Source organism: Mastomys coucha, unplaced genomic scaffold, assembly GCF_008632895.1.
Source record: "Mastomys coucha isolate ucsf_1 unplaced genomic scaffold, UCSF_Mcou_1 pScaffold5, whole genome shotgun sequence".
In the NCBI taxonomy this organism is placed as follows: domain Eukaryota; kingdom Metazoa; phylum Chordata; class Mammalia; order Rodentia; family Muridae; genus Mastomys; species Mastomys coucha.
Window position 1 is genome coordinate 38,262,390 of NW_022196911.1, and position 19,559 is coordinate 38,281,948.

General features: G+C 41.4%; 1 protein-coding gene across 12 annotated transcripts in view; it reads left to right on the forward strand.

The window, feature by feature from the left end:
- The window catches only part of Atp10b (ATPase phospholipid transporting 10B (putative)), a 318,086-nt gene that overhangs the window by 200,190 nt on the left and 98,337 nt on the right, over window positions 1-19,559 (forward strand). For 10 of the 12 annotated variants that reach the window (XM_031351453.1, XM_031351452.1, XM_031351454.1 and 7 more), the window contains 2 exons: window positions 9,620-9,953; window positions 11,453-11,647. In XM_031351453.1, coding sequence (XP_031207313.1) covers window positions 9,679-9,953; window positions 11,453-11,647 — 470 coding nt within the window. In that variant the 5' untranslated portion in view covers window positions 9,620-9,678. Of the gene's footprint in view, window positions 1-9,619; window positions 9,954-11,452; window positions 11,648-14,089; window positions 14,662-19,559 lie in introns of those variants that run through there. The other 2 variants (XM_031351463.1, XM_031351462.1) reach the window with 2 other exon arrangements.

Here is a 19,559-nt window from a genome sequence, read left to right on the forward strand (position 1 = left end):
GAAATCCGCCTGCCTCTGCCTCCCAAGTGCTAGGATTAAAGGCATATGCCACCACTGCCTGGCTTTTTGCATTCATTCTAACATGGTATTTCCTCTTCTCTGTTATACAGCATCAGCATATGGTACTCTAATTATAATTATATATCATATAATTATATTTTATACTTATATACTATATTTTATATATACTATATTTTATATTTATAATTATAATTATAAGATGTGCTTTGTTGTCTGTGAATGAGGCATAATCACCGCTCATACTCTTCCCCCTGAGAAGATTCTTAGTGCCTAAGAAAATCTGTCTGGGGAGATGACTCTACCACAGAAGTGTTTGTCTTGGAAGCAGGAGGACTCAAATTCAGTTCCCAGGACCCACATTTTTAAAAGAGCCAGATACTGTGATACATACTTCTAATCCCAGAACTATGGAGGAAGAGATAGATGGATCCCTAGGCTCCTTCTAAGGTTTCTACCTATCCAAGCATCATTATAGGTTATTCAGTCTTTGGCTAGTCTACTGCCATGAAAACATGGTTGATTAGATGGGTCTCAGAATCATAAAACTAAGTAGGGAGCCTCTCCAATGCTGATTTCTGTCTTCTAGAGTATGCTTCTACAACTGAAACTATTTTCCTAAAATTCAATTGTAATTTCTGAAAATGAAAGAAATAACAAGTAATAAATTAATTATGTGATAATAGTCTAAGTTTAAAATGCTCAAATATGGGCAGGAAAAAAAAAGGACATCTTGACATCTAAAAAACATAGATTTCCCTAAAAGAGACTAAAAAGAAAGAAAATGTTCTGCAGAGAAATCATTCTGCCCTCCCCTGCTGACATCCATCTCTGCACCTGTAAAATAAGCAAAAGACTACATGCAAAAAATTTTGAATCCAATCAAAATAAGTAGAAAAAATAAAAAAGAAACAAGATAACTAAGATTTCTTTCCTACCAGTCCTCTGGCCTACTTGAATACTTGCATAATGAAAATGACCAGGGCTAGCTGAATTTTAACTTATTCCAAGGCTAATGAATACCTGCTCTTGTGGTTGTCTTGAGCCTTCTTTGGAGGGTGGAAAGTTCCCAAAGCTATTAGAGCCTTCCTCCCTGCTAATAGGCAAGCTTCAGTATGAGAAGGACCAAGGCTTCATGGGGCATCGAAATGCTTCTAAACCTTGGTCCCAGGACATCAGAGACCGAGATGGTACAGACTGATGCTGTAATAGACCAATAGTGTTTAACGTTTTTTTATCTCAATGGATTCAGATCCTGTTTGTGCCTGCTTAAAACATTAAGAAACACATCAAACTCCTTAATTTCAGTTTACACGTAGTCAAACTCAACATTTAAGCCTCAAAATCAGTTGACTTAAATTCTATCACACTTGATTCTATCACAAATGGTATTTGGATGAGCTGGAAAATAGGAAAGTGATTCAAGAACAATTACAGTTTAGGGGTAACTGATAAAGCAGTTGATTTGAAGCTATGCCCACATGCCTACTCCAGATGCTTTCTTCTAAGGTGGATACCGTTTATTAACCAGGGGTTAAATAGAAAAGTATTTTTTGAGATTCACCCATTTAGCCCTCAGCATTTGAAAATTGTTGCTTACTGATGTCTGAATTTTCTCGTATTCTAATTCAAATATTAGGATGGTATACTGTTTATTAAGAAATACAGAGTCAGGGTGTGTGTATGTGTTTGAAGAGGTTGGGGGAGTATTATGGGTGCCCATGTACATGTGTGCACATAAACATGGACGCCAGGGATCGACCTCAAATGTTGTTCCTCAAGATGGCTATCCATCACTTATTAGTTTATGTCACTTGACTTTTGAGACAGGAATTCTCACTGGAACCTGGGATTGCTGTTTAGGCTAAGCCTGGATGACAAGCAAGCCCCAAGGATCCTCCAGTCTCTGTTTTTCTAATGCTGAGATTCTAAGTGAGCCAACCAAGTTGCCATCCCACAGCTTTTTATGTGGGTTCTAGAACTTGAACCCAGGTACTTATGGTCACAGAGTAAGCCTGTCATAGACTGAGCTATCTCTTTGGCCCAAGAAATTGAGTTTAAATTTAATTTTAGAGTTCTTCTTTCCTCCTCATGTTCCTGCCCAACTTGTACTTTTTAGTACATATGGCAAAAAGTTATAATATGCAAAGGAATGTCAGTCTCTAGCTTTTCTTACTCCACTTTCTAGCCTTCTTGGGTTACTTTCCATTCCCCACCCCAATATGACCACTGCTTCTTCTCAGAACCCTTGCCAGCCCCCCAGCCCCCAGCCTTCTCACTCACACACCACCTGCACAACCCTCCCTAGCTGCCTCCCATTGATCTCCTGACCTCACAGAAGCCCTACTGGTACCCTAAGAAACAAAATTCCATCCTCACTGAGTGTAATGTCTCTGTCCAGCCTTCCTTTGCAAGCTCCTCTACCCTGGTGAATATACATGCTTGCTTCTATAAATAGGGACTTACAATTTCTCAACTACAGTAAAGTAATTTCAGGAGAAGGACGCCCATGTGGGTCTTACTCATCCTGTTCAAAGCAAGGGTCCAATAAGCATCTGTTGATTCCATGAATAACTAGTCAACTCCCTACCTGAGAGAATGAAGTGTGCTGAAGCTGAAAGGAAAGGAAATGGAAAAGAAAAGAAATCAATGAGAAATGTGAGGCAGGCAAAACAAGGAAGTTAAGGTCTGAGAAATAACACTCCTTTTTAATGTACCAGGCTAGGCTAACGACCACCTCACGAGAATGCCCCCTACCATCTGGCAGACGTTCTACACAGCGAAAAATAATTCTGGAACTTCAAGGCAGGGTGGTTTTGTGCATAAAGTAATGGATGTAGGTAATCCTCGAGTTTACTGGTAATGGTAGGCACCCTTTAAAGAAGTGGAGAGAGACACACACACCTTTACAACCAGGAAGACCTTGAGCACTCGGATTTGCCCTTCCCTATTACTCTGAGAGGAGTAATAAACCACACCTCAGATAAAACATCATGTTTCCTGTTCCACTGTTGGGAAGAGGCAGGTAACTAAGAAGCATATAAATGGGGTGAAAGGCTGCGAAGCTACCTGCCAGCCCCCAGCCTCAGTCTCTCAGCTCCTCCTCATGCTTGCAGTCCACCTCCTCCATCCCATCACACTTCTGCCTAACACTTGTCAGGAACTCCTCCTCCTCTTCCTCACAGCATAAAAGCTTAACTAGTTCTCTGACCCAGCCCAGACTTTCTAGTCTCAGCCTCTCGCCTCTGCCACTGTGGGTGGCCAAGCTTCTTGACCTCTGAAGAAATCCCAGTTTCTGCTTCTAGATCTGGCCATCTGCCTGCAACACCGTTCCCCCTAATCTGCCTGATTTTCTCAAGGAGTCTCCTCTGGTTCAGGAAATTTATGAACCATTGTGCTAGTTTGCCCCCATTCTTAAATAGTTCAGAATGAATACCCTAAAACAAGGATATTTTTATATAACCAACACATAATCACAGAAAATAGCCCAAGTAAGATAATTAGCATTACTAAACCACTACCCTACCTAATCCACACTTTGTTTTCAAATTTTACCCATTTCCTAATGATGCTTATATTTTCTTAGTGCATGGAAGCAAGTCTTTATTTCTTTAGGATTTGTTTTGATTTTTGTTGTTTGTTGTTGTTGAGACAGGGGCTGGCCATGTATCCCAGGCTGGCTTTGAACTTTAAATCTTCCTCTTGTCTCAGTCTCCTTGATAGGATATTAGGTATGACCCACCATTCCCTGCTCCTTAGGGCCCATGTATTTCCTGCCCTCCAGCCAAGAATCCCATTCAGAGTAATATTCTATTTAGCTTTTTTACACTTCCCTCTCCCACAAGCAGTTCCATGGCTTTCTTTGATCTATGACACTTTAAAAGCACAGGCTAGTAATTTTGTGAACGAACCCCTAATTTGAGGGTTTTTAAAATAATGTTTCTGACTCATAAGTGATGTCATGTCCTCTTTATATCATATCAGAAAGGCACAAGATGTCAAAGTTTCCCAATATTATTATTCTTTAAAATTATGAAAGTATACAGTTCATTATCAGACTTTCCTTCATTCATTTGACACCCATTGTCCATGTCTGCTTCCCCTCCTCCTTGATGCTGGGGATTAAGTCCAAGACCCTCATGTGGACAAGGCAAAGAGCTTCTGAACAAACAACATCCCGGCCCTCATCTGCGTTATTTTTAAGGAAGATTGTTGTACTTCTTTCTTTACATATTTGTAGGAATTCAGTCTAGGTCCTTACAGGTGTTAAGCAAGCCCTGTACCGCTGAGCTGCATTCCTCTTTTAATCCCTGATTTTAACTTCTGTTTTGTGGCTGACCTTCTCTAAGTTTCCTGAGCTGGCCTTGAACCTACTTTATAGCCCAGGTAAGCCTTGTCCTCCTTCTTAAGGCTCTTGAGTAACTAGGATTATGGCCCTGTACCTTGAGGCCCAGTCTGTTATTAAAAGTAAAAATTAAAATGTGACTCTGACAAAGAGGGGTTTAAAACCACCCCACAACCAAGCACATGCAACTCCTATATCAGTCCAATGTCTTTATTTTAAAAGGCCTTGCCACCCAAAAGAGAGAGATCTCTGATGTGTATGGCATTAGCTATGGAAAGATTTCTCATTTGCATTTTCAACTCTGTTCATGAATTATCTTTTCATTTCCTTTGCCTTTGCAATAAAAAGGAACCCGTGAAAAGAGCATATCTTTTTGTAATGAGAAAGAAGACATGCAATATTCTTTCTGGTTTCCAAAATGTCATAATATTGCTTTTGGTCCCATTATTATGAGCATCTGTAATTACATTTATTTTTTTCATAGCTGATACAGGGGTTTATGTAGTCTCTGAAGAGCTCCCTACAGCTCTGGGGTGTGTGGATTGAAAAAAAAAATTATTCAGATTGATTAAAGCCATGAGGAGAATGAGGATGAGGATCAGGTCATGTGAGCATCAGGAAAGTAAAATATTATCATTTAAGCTACAAATGGAGGTTTTTTTTTTCTCCCACTAAATGATCAGATTTACAATAGCAGCCTGGGTTGTTCATTGTAAGATTAATAACAACTGACATTAAGTCATGTATTTATTCAAGAAAAATAATCCCATGAGCCCAATAAGTGAAAAAGACTATTATATACAGCTTCTAACTTCACAAAGTATATCTTTGAGATATTTGCTTCTAGGATGTCAAGCAAAATTGGTGTAGAGGAACTTTGAGAGTTATTTGTGGATTCCATTACCGAGCCTGGCAGCGGGGAGATCTGAAGCACAGCACCATGCTCTAGAACTGTAGCTCACCTTTGAGTGACTGGGACCAAAAAACCCAACAAAAAAAAACTTCTGCAAAGCAGCCTCTTTATGACTCATGGAGTTCAGTCCAAGGTTGGTTGGCTCCACGTCCTATTGCCATGCATGACCAAGGCCGCTTATGAAAGGCGCATTTAATTTGGGGCTCCAGTTCCCAGAGCATTAGAGCCCGTGTCCACCATGGCCCGGAGCATGACAGCAGGGAGGGAGGCTTGACAGTTGATGAAGCAGTGACTAAGAACTTACATCCCCATCCACAAATAGAAAGTAGAGAAAGACAGATACTGGGGATGATGTGAGATGTTTTTTTTTAAACCTCAAAATTCACCCAGTGACACATCTCCAACAAGGCAATACCTCCTAATCCTACTAAAATAACTCTACTAACTAGAGAACAAGTATTCCAAAACATTTGCCTATGGGGCTGTTTACATTCAAACCACCAAACTCCATGTGCTTGGGCAGAACTTTGTGGTGGAGGGAGCACAGTGCAAAAGCTCTGGCAGTGGTCAAGCCTCTTCTGGGAAGGGCCTGTAAGTGTAAAGCAAACTTACGGCCTGAGGAGCTGGGTCCCCACACAGCAAGGACCTGTGAGACTACTCATGCAGAATCTCCTGGCCTTTCTGAAGGGATTTCTTGGTTCGCTTTTGCCTTGTGTTTGCATTCTTTGGCTTTGCTATTGGCAGTTTTTACTTACACTTTGTGACAGACGTTTCCCTAGAATCAGAAAAAGAAAGCTCCAGCTGTGATTCACTCTTGTTTATCTCTGAAGATCGAGGGAGCGGAAGAGATCACTACTCCTCCGCTTGTTAATAAGGATGATTTGGTTGAGTCAACACAAGGGCCTGGTCTGGGTATGTCAGCTGATGCCCAGATGTTCTCTCCCAATAGGAACTTGGCTCAGACAACAAACAACAGTTAGGTGATTATCAAAAATTTGGAAAGGTCTTGCTGGACCGTTGGTTCCAAGAATAAATGGGAACATTCAGAGATGCTCAAAACAAGAGTGAGGAACTGTCTCAAGTTACTAATTTGCTGGGAGCCCTGAACATTAAAGGAACTAGATCTCTTGATCAGAATGTGGGAAGAGAGTAGGTACCAATAATTAAATCAGAATTTCCTGGATATGTAGTCCATTACCTCTTTATACTGTAACTGCAATTGCTGCCAACTACAGTCACTTGGCTGTGTACGGGTGTGCTGGGTTAGATATTAACTGCTTGCTGAGACCAGGTGGATTGTGGGTCAGCAGAAAAAAGCAGGGATTGAGGAGGAGAAGGAAGGGGGAAAGGACAGTGTGCACATTATTGTTCTTAAAAGAGGTCGTTCATGAGGAAATGAATGTAAAACCTTTTCAGCTGTGGAAAAAAAAAATAGAAGATATATGAATAAAGGTGGACTGAGCTGTCTCTGTGCCAGAGTGTATGAACTGCCCTTCTTGGTCCAAGTCTTTCACACACTCCACACATCCTCCTTCAAGTGGGTTCTAAACGCACTAGAGCTGGGCTCCAGCCTCTCTTCTTTATTTTCTTTATGGATAGGAAGCAAAAAGAGAAGATTACACAGGCTGGGGCCAAAACAAGTTACAGCCTAGAGACCTACTTTATCTGAAAAGAGGCCCCACCTCCACTTTTCACCACCCCACAATAATTCTTTCACAGTGCAAATCCATCAAGGAGCTAATTCATTGACTGGAGCCGGAGCTATCAGTTCACAGGCATCCCTCAGAATAGTGCTTCTCAATCTCCCTCATGCTGTAACCCTTTAATGCAATTCCTATGTTGTAGGCCACAAATTTGTTTTCGTTGCTACTTTATACCTATCATCTTGCTTCTGTTACAAAGCATAAATTTTGGAGTCAGAGGTTTGACAAAGGAGTTACAACCCACAGGTTGAAAACTGCTGCCCTAGACATGTCTTAATCCAAACATAATAATAGTCAAATCAGCCATCTAGGAAGAATATCTTCTTGGCCAGGCACTCAGTTTTTAAATCTACCAAGTGGAGTTATAATCCCCAAGCCAAAGATGCTAGGAAAGGCCAGCTGATATTTACAATACTAGCAATTGGCACCCCAGCCCAGTCCCTTCATGCCCCAGTGTCCCAGAAAAGTACCCTGTTCCACTTTCCATACTCATTTAAAGGTCTTGGAAGCAACAACAGCAACAACAACAACAAAGAGAAAGACAGAAAGAAAAAGGAGAGAGGGGGGGAAGAGAGAGAGAGAACCCATGCAACCTACTAGGCTGCCGTTCAAGTTGTTGTATAGTTGACAATGACATTGAGCTGCTGGTCCTCCTGCCTGTCTCCTGAGTGCTGGAATTATGGATGTGTACCTCTATACCAGGTTGTGATGGTTTGTATATGCTCAGCCCAGGAAGTGGCACTGTTAGAGGGTATAGCCCTGTTGGAGTAGGTGTGTCTCTGTGAGTTTGGACTTAAAGACCCCAATCCTAGCTGCCTGGAAGCCAGTGTTCTACTAGCAGCCTTCAGATGAAGATGTAGAATTCTCAGCTCTTCCTGCACGATGTCTTCCTGGATGCTGTCATGCCTTAGTGATAATGGACTGAACCTCTGAACCTGTGAGCCAGTCCCAATTAAATGTTGTCCTTTATAAGACTTGCCTTGGTCATAGTGTCTGTTCACGGCAGTAAAACCCTAAGACACAGGTTTACATATGATGGAACCCAATGCCTCATGCTTTTTATACTCTGCCTACAAACTATATCCCCAGACCCATCCATTTGATGTCCTGCTCTGAAATGTTATAAAGTTAAAATTTTCATAGCGAAAGAAATCCTAAGGACTAAAGAGCTCTTGGTATGGAATACATGTGGCATGGAAATTGAAAGAGGCAACTTTGAAGGGAGAAGGAGTAGACCAGAAGAGGGAAATACAAAGAGCATGCAGAGGGAGGGTGGGTGGGGCAATTACAATTAAGCATGGTGACATATATGAATAAAAATGGCATAATAAAACCCATTACATAGTAGACTAACTTTTTAATTTTATTTTATTTTTGGTTCTTGGTTTTTTAAGACAGAATTTCTCTGTGTAGGCTTATTTGTCCTTGAACTCTCCCTTTAAATCAGATTGGCTTTGAACTCACAGAGATCCACCTGCCTCTCTTTTCCAAGTGCTGGGACTAAGTATGTACCACCACCATCCAGCCATGTTAACTAATTTTAAAAAAAAATCAATTAAAAACTATTTAAAATACAAACAGTTCTCATTTTGTCTTACAATGTGTCAACACAATTTTATATGCTGCCCAATTTGTTCCTCTCAAATTTGTTCCTACATGGATAGGGTTAAGAATATGACTACTCTTCCAGAGGACCCAGGCTCAATCCTCACACCTGCATAGTGGCTAACAACCGTTTGTAAGTGTAGTTCCAAGACATACAATAACCTCTTCTGGCCTCTGCAGGCACCAGACACATAAATGCTCCACAGACAAATATGCTGGTTTTATATATATATATATATATATATATATATATATATATATATATACACACACACATATATACATACATATATATTAAATGTATATATATACATGTGTATATATACATATATATGTATATATATATACACACATATATATATTAAAATTTAAATTAATCACATGAGCAAAGGATGGGAAAAATAGCTTTCCTCATTTTTTAAAAGCCAATTCATTATTTTAAAGGATTTATTTTCATATCATGTATATGTGTACATTCTTGAGTGTATAAATGTTTATATGTATGTGACATGTATACCTAGTGCCTACAGAACCCAGAAGAGAGTATCGGATCCCCTGAACTTGGATTTGTATGTAATTGGCAGCCATCTGATATCTGGGCACTGAACTCAGGTTCTCTGCAAGAATAGCAAGTGCTCTTAAGCACTAAGCCATCTCTAGCCCCTCTTTCTTCTTTTTATGTTGAAGATAAACAAGTTAAATGGAGAAAGTTTATCATTAAGAGTGAACCAGAGCTCAAATTTAGCCTCCCAGCATCCTATCCTTGCAGACCATGTTTGGCTTTTCTGTGATATCACCAAGCATGTCACCAACAGCTGCCACACCGACCCCGTCACTCATTTTTACATGTTGATCCTTGTGGTAGTTGTATATATTTTTTCTTGTTTACTTAATGTATCTGACCTTAAAACAGATGCATTGCAGGGACTGTTTCTATTTTTTTCTAAGATTAGACTTTGCATGGACAAAAGAAGAAATGCCATGTTGTATTTTCCTCCTTACTGTATTGACTTCTTGTGTTCACATTCTACTCAGCCCTCCTGACCACAGCAACTTCCTGAGTGTTTACAGACTGTTGGCAACTGATTTTGGAAATGACTTCTTCCCTGGACTTTTCTTGGCTCTGGAGGAAATGGCGAACCCGAAATGATTTCTCCCAGTCCCCTTCAGAAACCACACCACTGCTTTCTCCAGAGACGGACAGGCAGAGCTACAGCCCAACAGAGCAGCGATTGGTGTACCCCAACAACAGCATGTGTCACCAGGACTGGAAGAAGGTTTCCAGGAGGTACCCAGGCAACAGCATCTGTACAACCAAGTACACTCTTCTTACCTTCCTGCCCCAGAATCTCTTTGAGCAGTTTCATAGGTATGCAGCTGGGTCCCCCAACAATACATACCTTGGCCTAGCATTGCCACTGAGATGATGCAGTCCCCTTTGATATCCAAATGTACATATGGAGCAAGCTTCTCTCATTTATCAAATTGTGATTTATCATATGGTGTGTTTGCATGGTAAGCATATATGGGAACAAGAGATTGAACTCATTGTTTGCCCCCATCTAATGAGGGAGACACACATTAATTTTTAAATTACCAAATTGATTTAAATCTATAACTAGAAAAACTACTTGCAAGGAAAGGTATGTGATGCTTTACACCGTGAATTTGGTGGACAAAACAATGTCAGCAAAGACTTCCTTAGAGACGTAATAATTCAGATATGACTGGATGAAAAAATAGTCACCCTGAGTAGATGACTCACTGAGGGGTAAAATATTCACTGAGCCAACTATAAGGACCAGGGTGTTCAGATCCCCAGAACCTCTCTATAATCTGTGTGAAGGCAAGTGTGAAGCTATCTGCCTGTAGACTCAGATCTTAGGAGTCAGAGACAAGGGAGCCCCAGTGTAAAATTGGCTTGTTTAGATCAGTGAAATAAATGAGCTCTAGGGTCAAGTAAGAGACCCTGCCTCATGAATACAGAGTGATTGAGGAAGACTTCCAAGCATCAACATCTGGCATGCACGCATGTGCACATGCACCTGTATACATGCACATGTACCCCACATACATGTGAACACATTACACATAATCCATACATTTCTTTAAAAGGCAGGAGTAAAAAGTAAAAGTAAGTGAAGGGAACTAGGGAAATATTTCTGACCATATAGCTTCATGTGCAGACATTATAGCAGAGGAAATGAGAGTCACTTAAAAACCTTGAAAGTATAATCTGTCCTTTTCAAAAAATGTGCAAAAAATCATTATTAACTATAAATCAAATATGACTTTATAATCCCAAGATTTGTTAAAATTTGTAACTAGCATTGACCAGCTGTCATGCATCAGAACACTTTCATGTACACAAAACCAATTTTTATATCACATAATATTTATAAAAGCCCTTTAAAGTAGATAAGGTTACATTATGTCCACAGAAGAGAAGAAATGTAGGCAGGTCAGTGAACTAGTAAACAATGCAAGCATGACTAGCAAGATGGTTCAGATGGTAAAGGTGATCACTATGAAGACTGATATCCTGAGATCAATCCCTAGGACCCATGTGTTAGAAGTTGAGATCCACTCCCACAAGTTGTCCTGACTTCCACATTCACACCATGGCAAAAGGCGTGTGTGCATGTGGGCGCACAGAGAAAGAGAGAGAGAGAGAAAGAAAGAGAGAGAGAGAATAAATAAATGTTATTTTTTAAAAGGCTATAGCACTTTAACGTCATTACCTTTTGACTTGAATTCGCAGTGAAAGAGATGATGTTTGAGTTGGGTAAGAACCAATAACTAGCAAGAAACCGGAAGACTTATTTTTATCCTCCAGAGACTCCACTCCCACTCTGTTTCTCCCTCTAGGTGGGCCAACCTCTACTTCCTGTTCCTGGTGATTCTGAACTGGATGCCCTCCATGGAAGTCTTCCACAGGGAAATCACCATGTTACCACTGGCCATTGTCCTGTTGATCATCATGGTCAAAGACGGCATAGAGGACTTCAAGAGATATTGCTTTGACAGAGAGATGAACAGTGCCAACATTCAAATATATGAAAGGTAAAGGACTCTACTACTGTTTCCTCTGCTGCAGAAGGTTAAATAAACTCACCAGCACCAGCATTTTTAAGAGACTAATCTTTACTAGCAACATGGCTTTTAAACTTTCTTTCTTTCTTCCCTTCTTTACTTAGTTGTGTGTGTGTGTGTGTGTGTGTGTGTGTGTGTGTGTGTGTGCATGCCAAAACCAACATATGGAGGTCAAAGGACAACTTGTAACAGTATGTTTTCCCTTCTACTACATAGGGTCTGAGTATTGAACTTAAGTCATCAGACTTGGTGACAAGCACCCTTGCTCACTGAGTTAACCATATACATTCTTTTTAATTTTTTTAAAATTTCTTTTAAATTACTAACTTTACTTTTTAAGATTATAATTATATCCTTTTCCCCTTCCTTTTCTCCCTTAAGCTCTTCTACATACCACCCCTTTCTCTTTTTAAAACCCATTACCTCTTTTCTCATCGGTTACTGTTATATGCATATACATATGCATACATATGCATACACAGTTTTAAATACAATCAGCTAAGCCTGCATAATATAGCTTTTTGTATGTCTTCAGGGATGACCATTTAGTATTAGAGAACCAGTTGGTAAGCTCTTTCCTGGGAAGACTGTTTCTCCTGCTCTCAGCATTCCTTAATTGCCTGTAGTTCTGTGTGTAGGGTTGACGCTTTGTAGACTTTCCCCAGTGCACATTAGCATGTCTACTATTCTCGTTCTACTTATGTTTGGGTAGTCATGTTGGTGAGACTTGATGTGTGTGACTTCTGACATTACTAGGAGACAGTGTCACAGCAAACTCCCTGATCCTCTGGCTCTTATATTTCCACTCCCTCTTCTCCAAAGTTTCCTGAGCCTTCAGAAAGGGAGTGTTTTGTAGATATATCAGTTGACCCTGAGCATTTGATTAGTTGTGGTTTTCTGTAATGCTTTCTGCCTGTTGAAAAGACAATGGGTAGAGATAGTCCTTATCCTTTGATGAGAGTATAAGGACAACACTTATATGTGGGTATAAAGACAAATATTTAACGTGTAGTTAGGGATATGCTGGTTTAGTAAAATGGAGGTAGTAGACTCTCCTCCAAGATCCATGACTTCACTAGCCTTGGGTAATTGGGCATGATTTCCCTCTTGTTGTGTGGGAAGTAGTCCAATGAGAGAGCTGTTAGTTACTGCCAAGGTATGCATGCCACTACTGAACACTGAGGATTATTTGTGCCATACTGGTCATTGTTGTGATTCATAGATATTACAGTTGGGCAAGACTGTTGTTTGCTTCTCTTCTTTGGAAACTTGAATGGCACCTTTGAGCTATCTTTTGCCTTCAAGGCTCTTTCACCTATCATGAAAGCTAGTCCTCAGGGAGCAGCCGTTAGGTCAATTCCAGCTCAAGGACCTCTGGCCTATGTATCTAAAGTACATGGTATCCTTACCAATAGAGACTAACCTTTCACCTCTAGCAAGCAGTCTATAATGTTTTGGGAATTTCTTATACAACCCCTGAACAACAACTCAAGACTGCTTCCAATACCTGGCGTAGGGGATTTTGTTAGGTGTATCTTCTTTGGCTCTTAGTGGGAGCATTATCAGTTCAGATAAGAAAATTTTATTTAAAGTATACATGCATACACACACACACACATACACACACACACACATATATATGTATATACACACACATATGGAGAGAGAGAAAAAAAACAGTGAGAGGGGGGTTGTAGGGTTTTTCTTAGATGATAGTTTGATTGCTTAAGACATTTTTTTAGACATTAAGTTTGCTTAACTCAGTGATGATGAGCTGGAGGTGATTTTGACACATACCTCCTCCCTCCCTCACCACCCCTTAAACATATGGTGATAGGTTGGGGATACATTGAAGGTAGAATACTACCGGCGTCTAGTGGGAGGAAGCTGGGAATGCCAGTACATATCCTAACAGAGCAACACACACACACACACACACACACACACACACACACACACAATCTAGTAAAAAACAGGGCTGAAGTTGAAAAACCTTGATGTAACTCATGAAAACCCTCATATTCTTAGCCACCCAGACATTGTGTTATTATTAAAATTGGGTTAGAAACCCAAGAGGTAAACTCCAGGATGATTAGATCATCACAGGAGACTAATTTCCTAAGAAGCTCTTTTAAGGGTGTTAGGTGAAGTCACACACACACACACACACACACACACACACACACACACGCATGCACACACACACACACAGTGTGTGCCATTTTAAAAGCAGCAGAGTGCCTGGCTAGAAATCTATGCTGTTGCTTAACCTGGCAGGTTTTAGGACCCAACCTTAGTGCACCTGTGTAGGAAAGGAAGACACCTGTGAATGACGCCTTCATTCCAACAGGTGGAGTCTCAAACAGGCAGAGAAGGAAGTGCCAGGTGACACTCATCCATTCTTAGCAAGCTCCTTCCAGAGAGTTCTCCCATACTGCTTGCAGACCGACTGGCTGTTTTTCTTTTTTCTTTTCTTTTTTTTTTTTCTAACTTTTTTATTGTTAGTTTTGAAAGAAGAAAGAGAAGTTTTAAGCAAAGAAGGAGAGTAAAAAGATGCTAATTAAATTATGAGAATCAAAGAGGCAGGCTTGGGCAGAGATGAGGAAGGAAGGGAGGAAAAGGCGGAAAAAGAAAGAAGACAAGAAGAGGGTTGTGGTCTCCAACCTGCCTTTCGAAGGATGGCCCTACAAAGAAAACCCCAACCGCCATTATCGGGGGAACCAAGTCAAGACCAGCAAGTACACAGTGCTGTCCTTCATACCCAAGAACATTTTTGAGCAGCTGCACCGGTTTGCCAATCTCTACTTTGTGGGCATCGTTGTTCTAAATTTCATCCCCGTGGTCAATGCGTTCCAGCCGGGGGTGAGCATGGTTCCGGTCTGTGCCATCCTCGCAGTCACAGCCATCAAAGATGCGTGGGAAGACTTCCGGAGATACAAATCTGACAAAGTCATCAATAACAGAGAATCCCTGGTCTACAGCAGGTAAATCTAAGATCTCTGGGGCAGTCTCATTGCGACTAACAGACTAGCTCCCTCTGACTGCCACTCCTGCTAGCAGAAAGGATAGGGGCAGGGGCTCCATCATTTTACCTGAGTAAAGTGTTAGTGCCCCAGTGTGAGAACTGTAGTGGAAACCATGAGCAAAAGACTAATGAGGGGTTTCACATTAGGAAGCGTTCATTTTGTGGTTTTTTCTTTGAAGGGTTTTCGATGAATTATCTTACCTAATTAGTCCCGTGTTGCTGTGAGGATGTTTAATTCCAGGAGGAGAAAAACATCAATGTGGTTCAGGAGAGAGTTGGAGCTTTGAGTTACAACTGGAGCCTGAGGAAACATTCCAGGTTGAGCACTGTCTGCAGTCATGTGGTGGCCTTAGGCAAGTGATGTAAATATCCTGCCATAATTCCTAAAACTTAAGGAATTCTTGATGTGTTCATGAGACTGATACAAAACACTCCTAAGGATTGCTTACTGTTAATGCCAAACATGTAAAAATGAGCCACACTCACTTTTAGAATGCAAAATTCTTGTCTGCCCAGCCTACCATGTTCTCCACTGTTTACTAATGTTTTGTCTATGCAGATATTTTGCAGACTTCTGTTGGCCAAATAGCCCAGCTGGGCCCTTTGGGGCATGCTTTTCTTTGATAAGGGGAAAAAGGACAGAGTTAATGTATGTCTCTATTTTGTAACAACCTGGGTGATTACAAAAGAACTAGGGAAGATGAGCTCAGGCTTGATGAAAGAAAGTAAGGGGATGCCTGTTGAGTGAGCTAATAACCATGAATGCCTGAATTGCTTGGAGATGAAAGGCTTATTAGTTTCTTATTAAATAGGGAAAGTCTTTTTTATTCAGTCATCTCTCATTCATTCTCTCCCTTTCCCTTTCTCTCCTCTCTTTCCTCTTTTTCCATCTCCCCTTCCCCCTTCTCTCTCTCCCTCTCCTCCTCCTCTCTTTTCTCTCTCTCCCTCCCTCTCTTTCCATCTCCCCCTCTCTCTCTTCCTCTTCTCCTATCTTTTCTCTCTCTCCCCCCTCTCTTTCCATCTCCCCTTCTCTCTCTTCCTCTTCTCCTCTCTTTTCTCTCTCTCTCCTCTCTTTCCATCTCCTTCTCTCTCTCCCCCTCTCCTCTTCTCTTTTGTCTCTCTGTCTCCTCTCTTTCCATCTCCCCCTTCTCCCTTCTCTCCCTCTCCTCCTTCTCTCTTTTCTCTCTCCCTCCCTCTCTTTCCATCCCCCTTCTCTCTCTCCTTCTCCTCTTCTCTTTTCTCTCTCTCCTCTCTTTCCATCTCCCCCTTCCCCCTTCTCTCTCTCCCTCTCCTCCTCCTCTTTTCTCTCTCTCCCTCCCTCTCTTTCCATCTCCCCTTCTCTCTTCCTCTTCTCTCTTTTCTCTCTCTCCCTCCCTCTCTTTCCATCCCCCCTTTTTCTCCCTTCCTCTCCTCCTCCTCTCTTTTCTCTCTCTCTCTCCTCCCTTTCCATCTCCCTCTTCCCCCTTCTCTCTCTCCCTCTCCTCTTCCTCTCTTTTCTCTCTTTTCCTCTCTCTCTCTGTCCCTCCCCCTCCCGGTTTCCGCCACCATTTCCTCAGAGCACTCTGGGACTATCTTATTCCCCCTAACTTTATCACCTGCATCTGCGCAGATTTCTCTGTTGCCCTGGTCACTGGCTGAAATGAAAGGGAATTACTGTGAAGTGTACACTCTAGCCGATTAAGATCTGCTAACTTAGAAGAAATTCTCTCCCCTGGGGAACGAAAGCTTAGTTACTGGAACTGGATTATGGAAGGGCTTAGAAGGCAGGGTCCACTAGAGGAGTTATGACCAGGGGGAAGCCTCCAGGAAGACTATCACATCCAAAGAACCCATAAGTGAAACCTCATGCTTCCCACTCAGGAACACTAAGTTTTGCCCGTCTTTGCTGACAAAGCCACAATTATATGTCTAGAAGAATTAGTCTAAGCGAGAGTGACTTACTTTCTTTTCTTTCTTCTTTTTTTTTCTTTCCCAGCTAGATCTAATTGTCAGGTGCACACTAGTAGGTTACAAGAGAGGAAGGAATGGCTGCCTGAGTGCAAAGCCTTTCCTTACAAAGAGAGCTTTTAAGAAAACATTCCTTTTTGCTGCCCGACACACCCATCTTACATTTTTTGTTTTGCTTTTTTTACCACCTTTCCTCTTTATTATTCTTGTACTGTGGCACAAAGGCAAGCAGGAAGTTCTTCCCCTTCTGAGGAATGAGAATCCTGCTCTGCCTGCTTTGCTAGACTATTCCAGAATAGTGCCCCTATTCTTGGCACCAACCCTGCTGTTGATCAGACTGTAGGCTCGCCTATGCTTCCAGACAGAATGACCCATTGTTCTGTTCTCAAAATAACTTGGAGAAAGCAAAACAATAGCAATCAAGGATAGGTAATAGCATGATTATCTATTAGATATATCTAATAAAGTATGATTGTACATGCCTGGAATCTCAGAGCTGGGGAGGTGAGGCAGCAGAATCAGGGGCTCAAGGCTACCTGGGCTATATAGTTCAAAGCTTACCTGAACTATATGAGAACCTGTTTCAAAATTTAAAAAAAAAAAAAAAATTAGAAAAGGTGTTAGACCATTCATTCACTGTTAGGGAGAACAAAAGGGGGTTTTAGTGTTTCTAAAGGGATGTTCAGTAGAGTGACTGGAAAGGACATGTTCTTAAGGCATCCTACCCCAAAAGAATTGCTGGTTGTCACAACCCATGGCTCATGGTTGACAAAGAAAAGGTACATGGTAAAAAAATCTGTACACTTTTAATTAACTTCATGCTGCTCAAAAAGTACTTTTAGAACCTAAATATGGGAATGCTTCCTTTTCTCCATGACAGTAAGATAACTATGGGAGCCAGACAGGCAGTCGGTGTTGGGTTGTGATGGAGATGGTGTGACCTCTGAGGGACAAGCTCAGAAGGCTTCATCTCACAGCGGAGATGGCTGTTGAGCTAACATGCTTTGTACCATGTGGAGATACAGCCCAATGCTGGACAGGCCAGAGTACCTGAGTCTCTTAAGGGAACTACAAGTTGCTACTTCTTTATTCTGTCAATTCATTTATCCTTTTACAATTTCATGTACATGTATGCATATAGAGAAATGTAATCCGTTGATCATATTCCCCCATCATCCTTTCTTACTCCTCTCCTTCTCCTGTTGAATGCTTTCTTCTCCCCAGCCACCCCCACTCCTAGTCCCTGTCTTCTTCATTCTCTTAGGTGCCTGGCATCCCACTGCACTTAATTAGAATTGCATACATGAACTTACCTACTTAAGGCTGGGGTATCTGATCCCCCCCAACCCCACCCCACCCCTAGCAATCATTAACTGCCTGTTGCTTCTCTTCCAAGTTTGCTAATGATGAAAAGGATATAAATGCTTCAGATAGTTTATTTGACCTAAAGTCCCATTCTGCCTATAAGCCTCTAATTTCCCCCATTTTGTTTTATAATGTCCAGGGAATCAGAAGTCTTTGCAAAAGATTAATTGTGTTCTTCTGAGGCCAACCCTCCAACCCTCAATGAAGGGGTATCTTAAGACAGAAGGGGTTATGACTTTTAGGGGACAGCAGACTTGGGAGTCAGCTGCCTGTACTCCAGGCCCAGATCTTCAACTAACTATGAATATACTGGTAAGGTCACTTGAATCAATGCATTCTTTAAGACTTGTGTGTCCCTGGGAGATGTAATATTAGAGAGAGAAAGAGAGAGAGAGAGAGAGAGAGAGAGAGAGAGACTAGAATCTATAGACAAATAATTCAGAATATAGCATCTACATGCTGTTGCTCATTGGTCTAATAATGCATGGTAACATAATTATGAGTCAGGCACAACCCTCAGGGAGAATCATGTCTCGGACTGTGTTGGCTCAGTTGTTTTCCTCCACCAGTGTTAAAAAACTTCAATCAAAAAGATGTACACAGCAAGAAATTATGATGGCTGAAGCCAGCACAGGTGACTTGAGATGAACAAGCACTTCAATGAGCTTCTGGATCCAGACTTAGCATTTACTGTCTTTGTCTGTTGGCTGAAACCTCAGATAGCTGTGCTTCATGACAATGATAGAACTGCAGCAGGAATAGCCCCCCAGAACTACTTCTAATAACTCACAAAGGGGTAAAGATAGGTATTTCTGGTGGCCTTCACAGAAAGTCAAGGAAGGAAACTTGCTCCTAGCCCTCTCACATCTCAGTGTCCCCCACTGGATCACATGTCCATCACTGACTCAATCCCTGGGAGCAGAAAATAAGATTATTATAAATTATGCCTAAGGCAAGGTCCTTATCCAAATAGCCCAGCTATGATTTCCAGGAAGAAATAAAGTCCAAATAAAATAACTTCTAAGAGAGAGAAACAGACATTGGAGAGGCCACTTCTATGTCTTCCATGCTGTCACTTAAAAATCCAGTCTCTGTCAGTTGTCTTCCACATAGTTATGGGAGCATGCCCACCCCGGGACACCCTACACTAGATAGGTGTTCCTGAAGTTTGTCTTATTCTGGAGTATACAGGTTCTGTGAAAAATCATGGCAGGAGAAGCCAGAATGCAGCCTAAGTGTTAATGATTATCTGAACCAATAGATACTAAGGGGCCCATCCCATTGCAAGAGATGTGTTACAGGATAAGCTATCAGACAACCAAGAGTTGAGAAAATGACACGTTTTCTGAGGGACACCAAGCACGTGTGTCTCAAGCACCCACTCTTCCCTCTGATTTGCTCCTCTCTGAATCTTTCCTATACCTTTCTTCTCTCTTGCAATTAAGCGCAAAGGCCTGTAGAATTCTGCTCACTACCTAATCCTTCCAGTCTAGACTCGTTTCTCCTGTGAGGAAATGCCTTTTGCGAACAGCAGAAGCCTTGTTA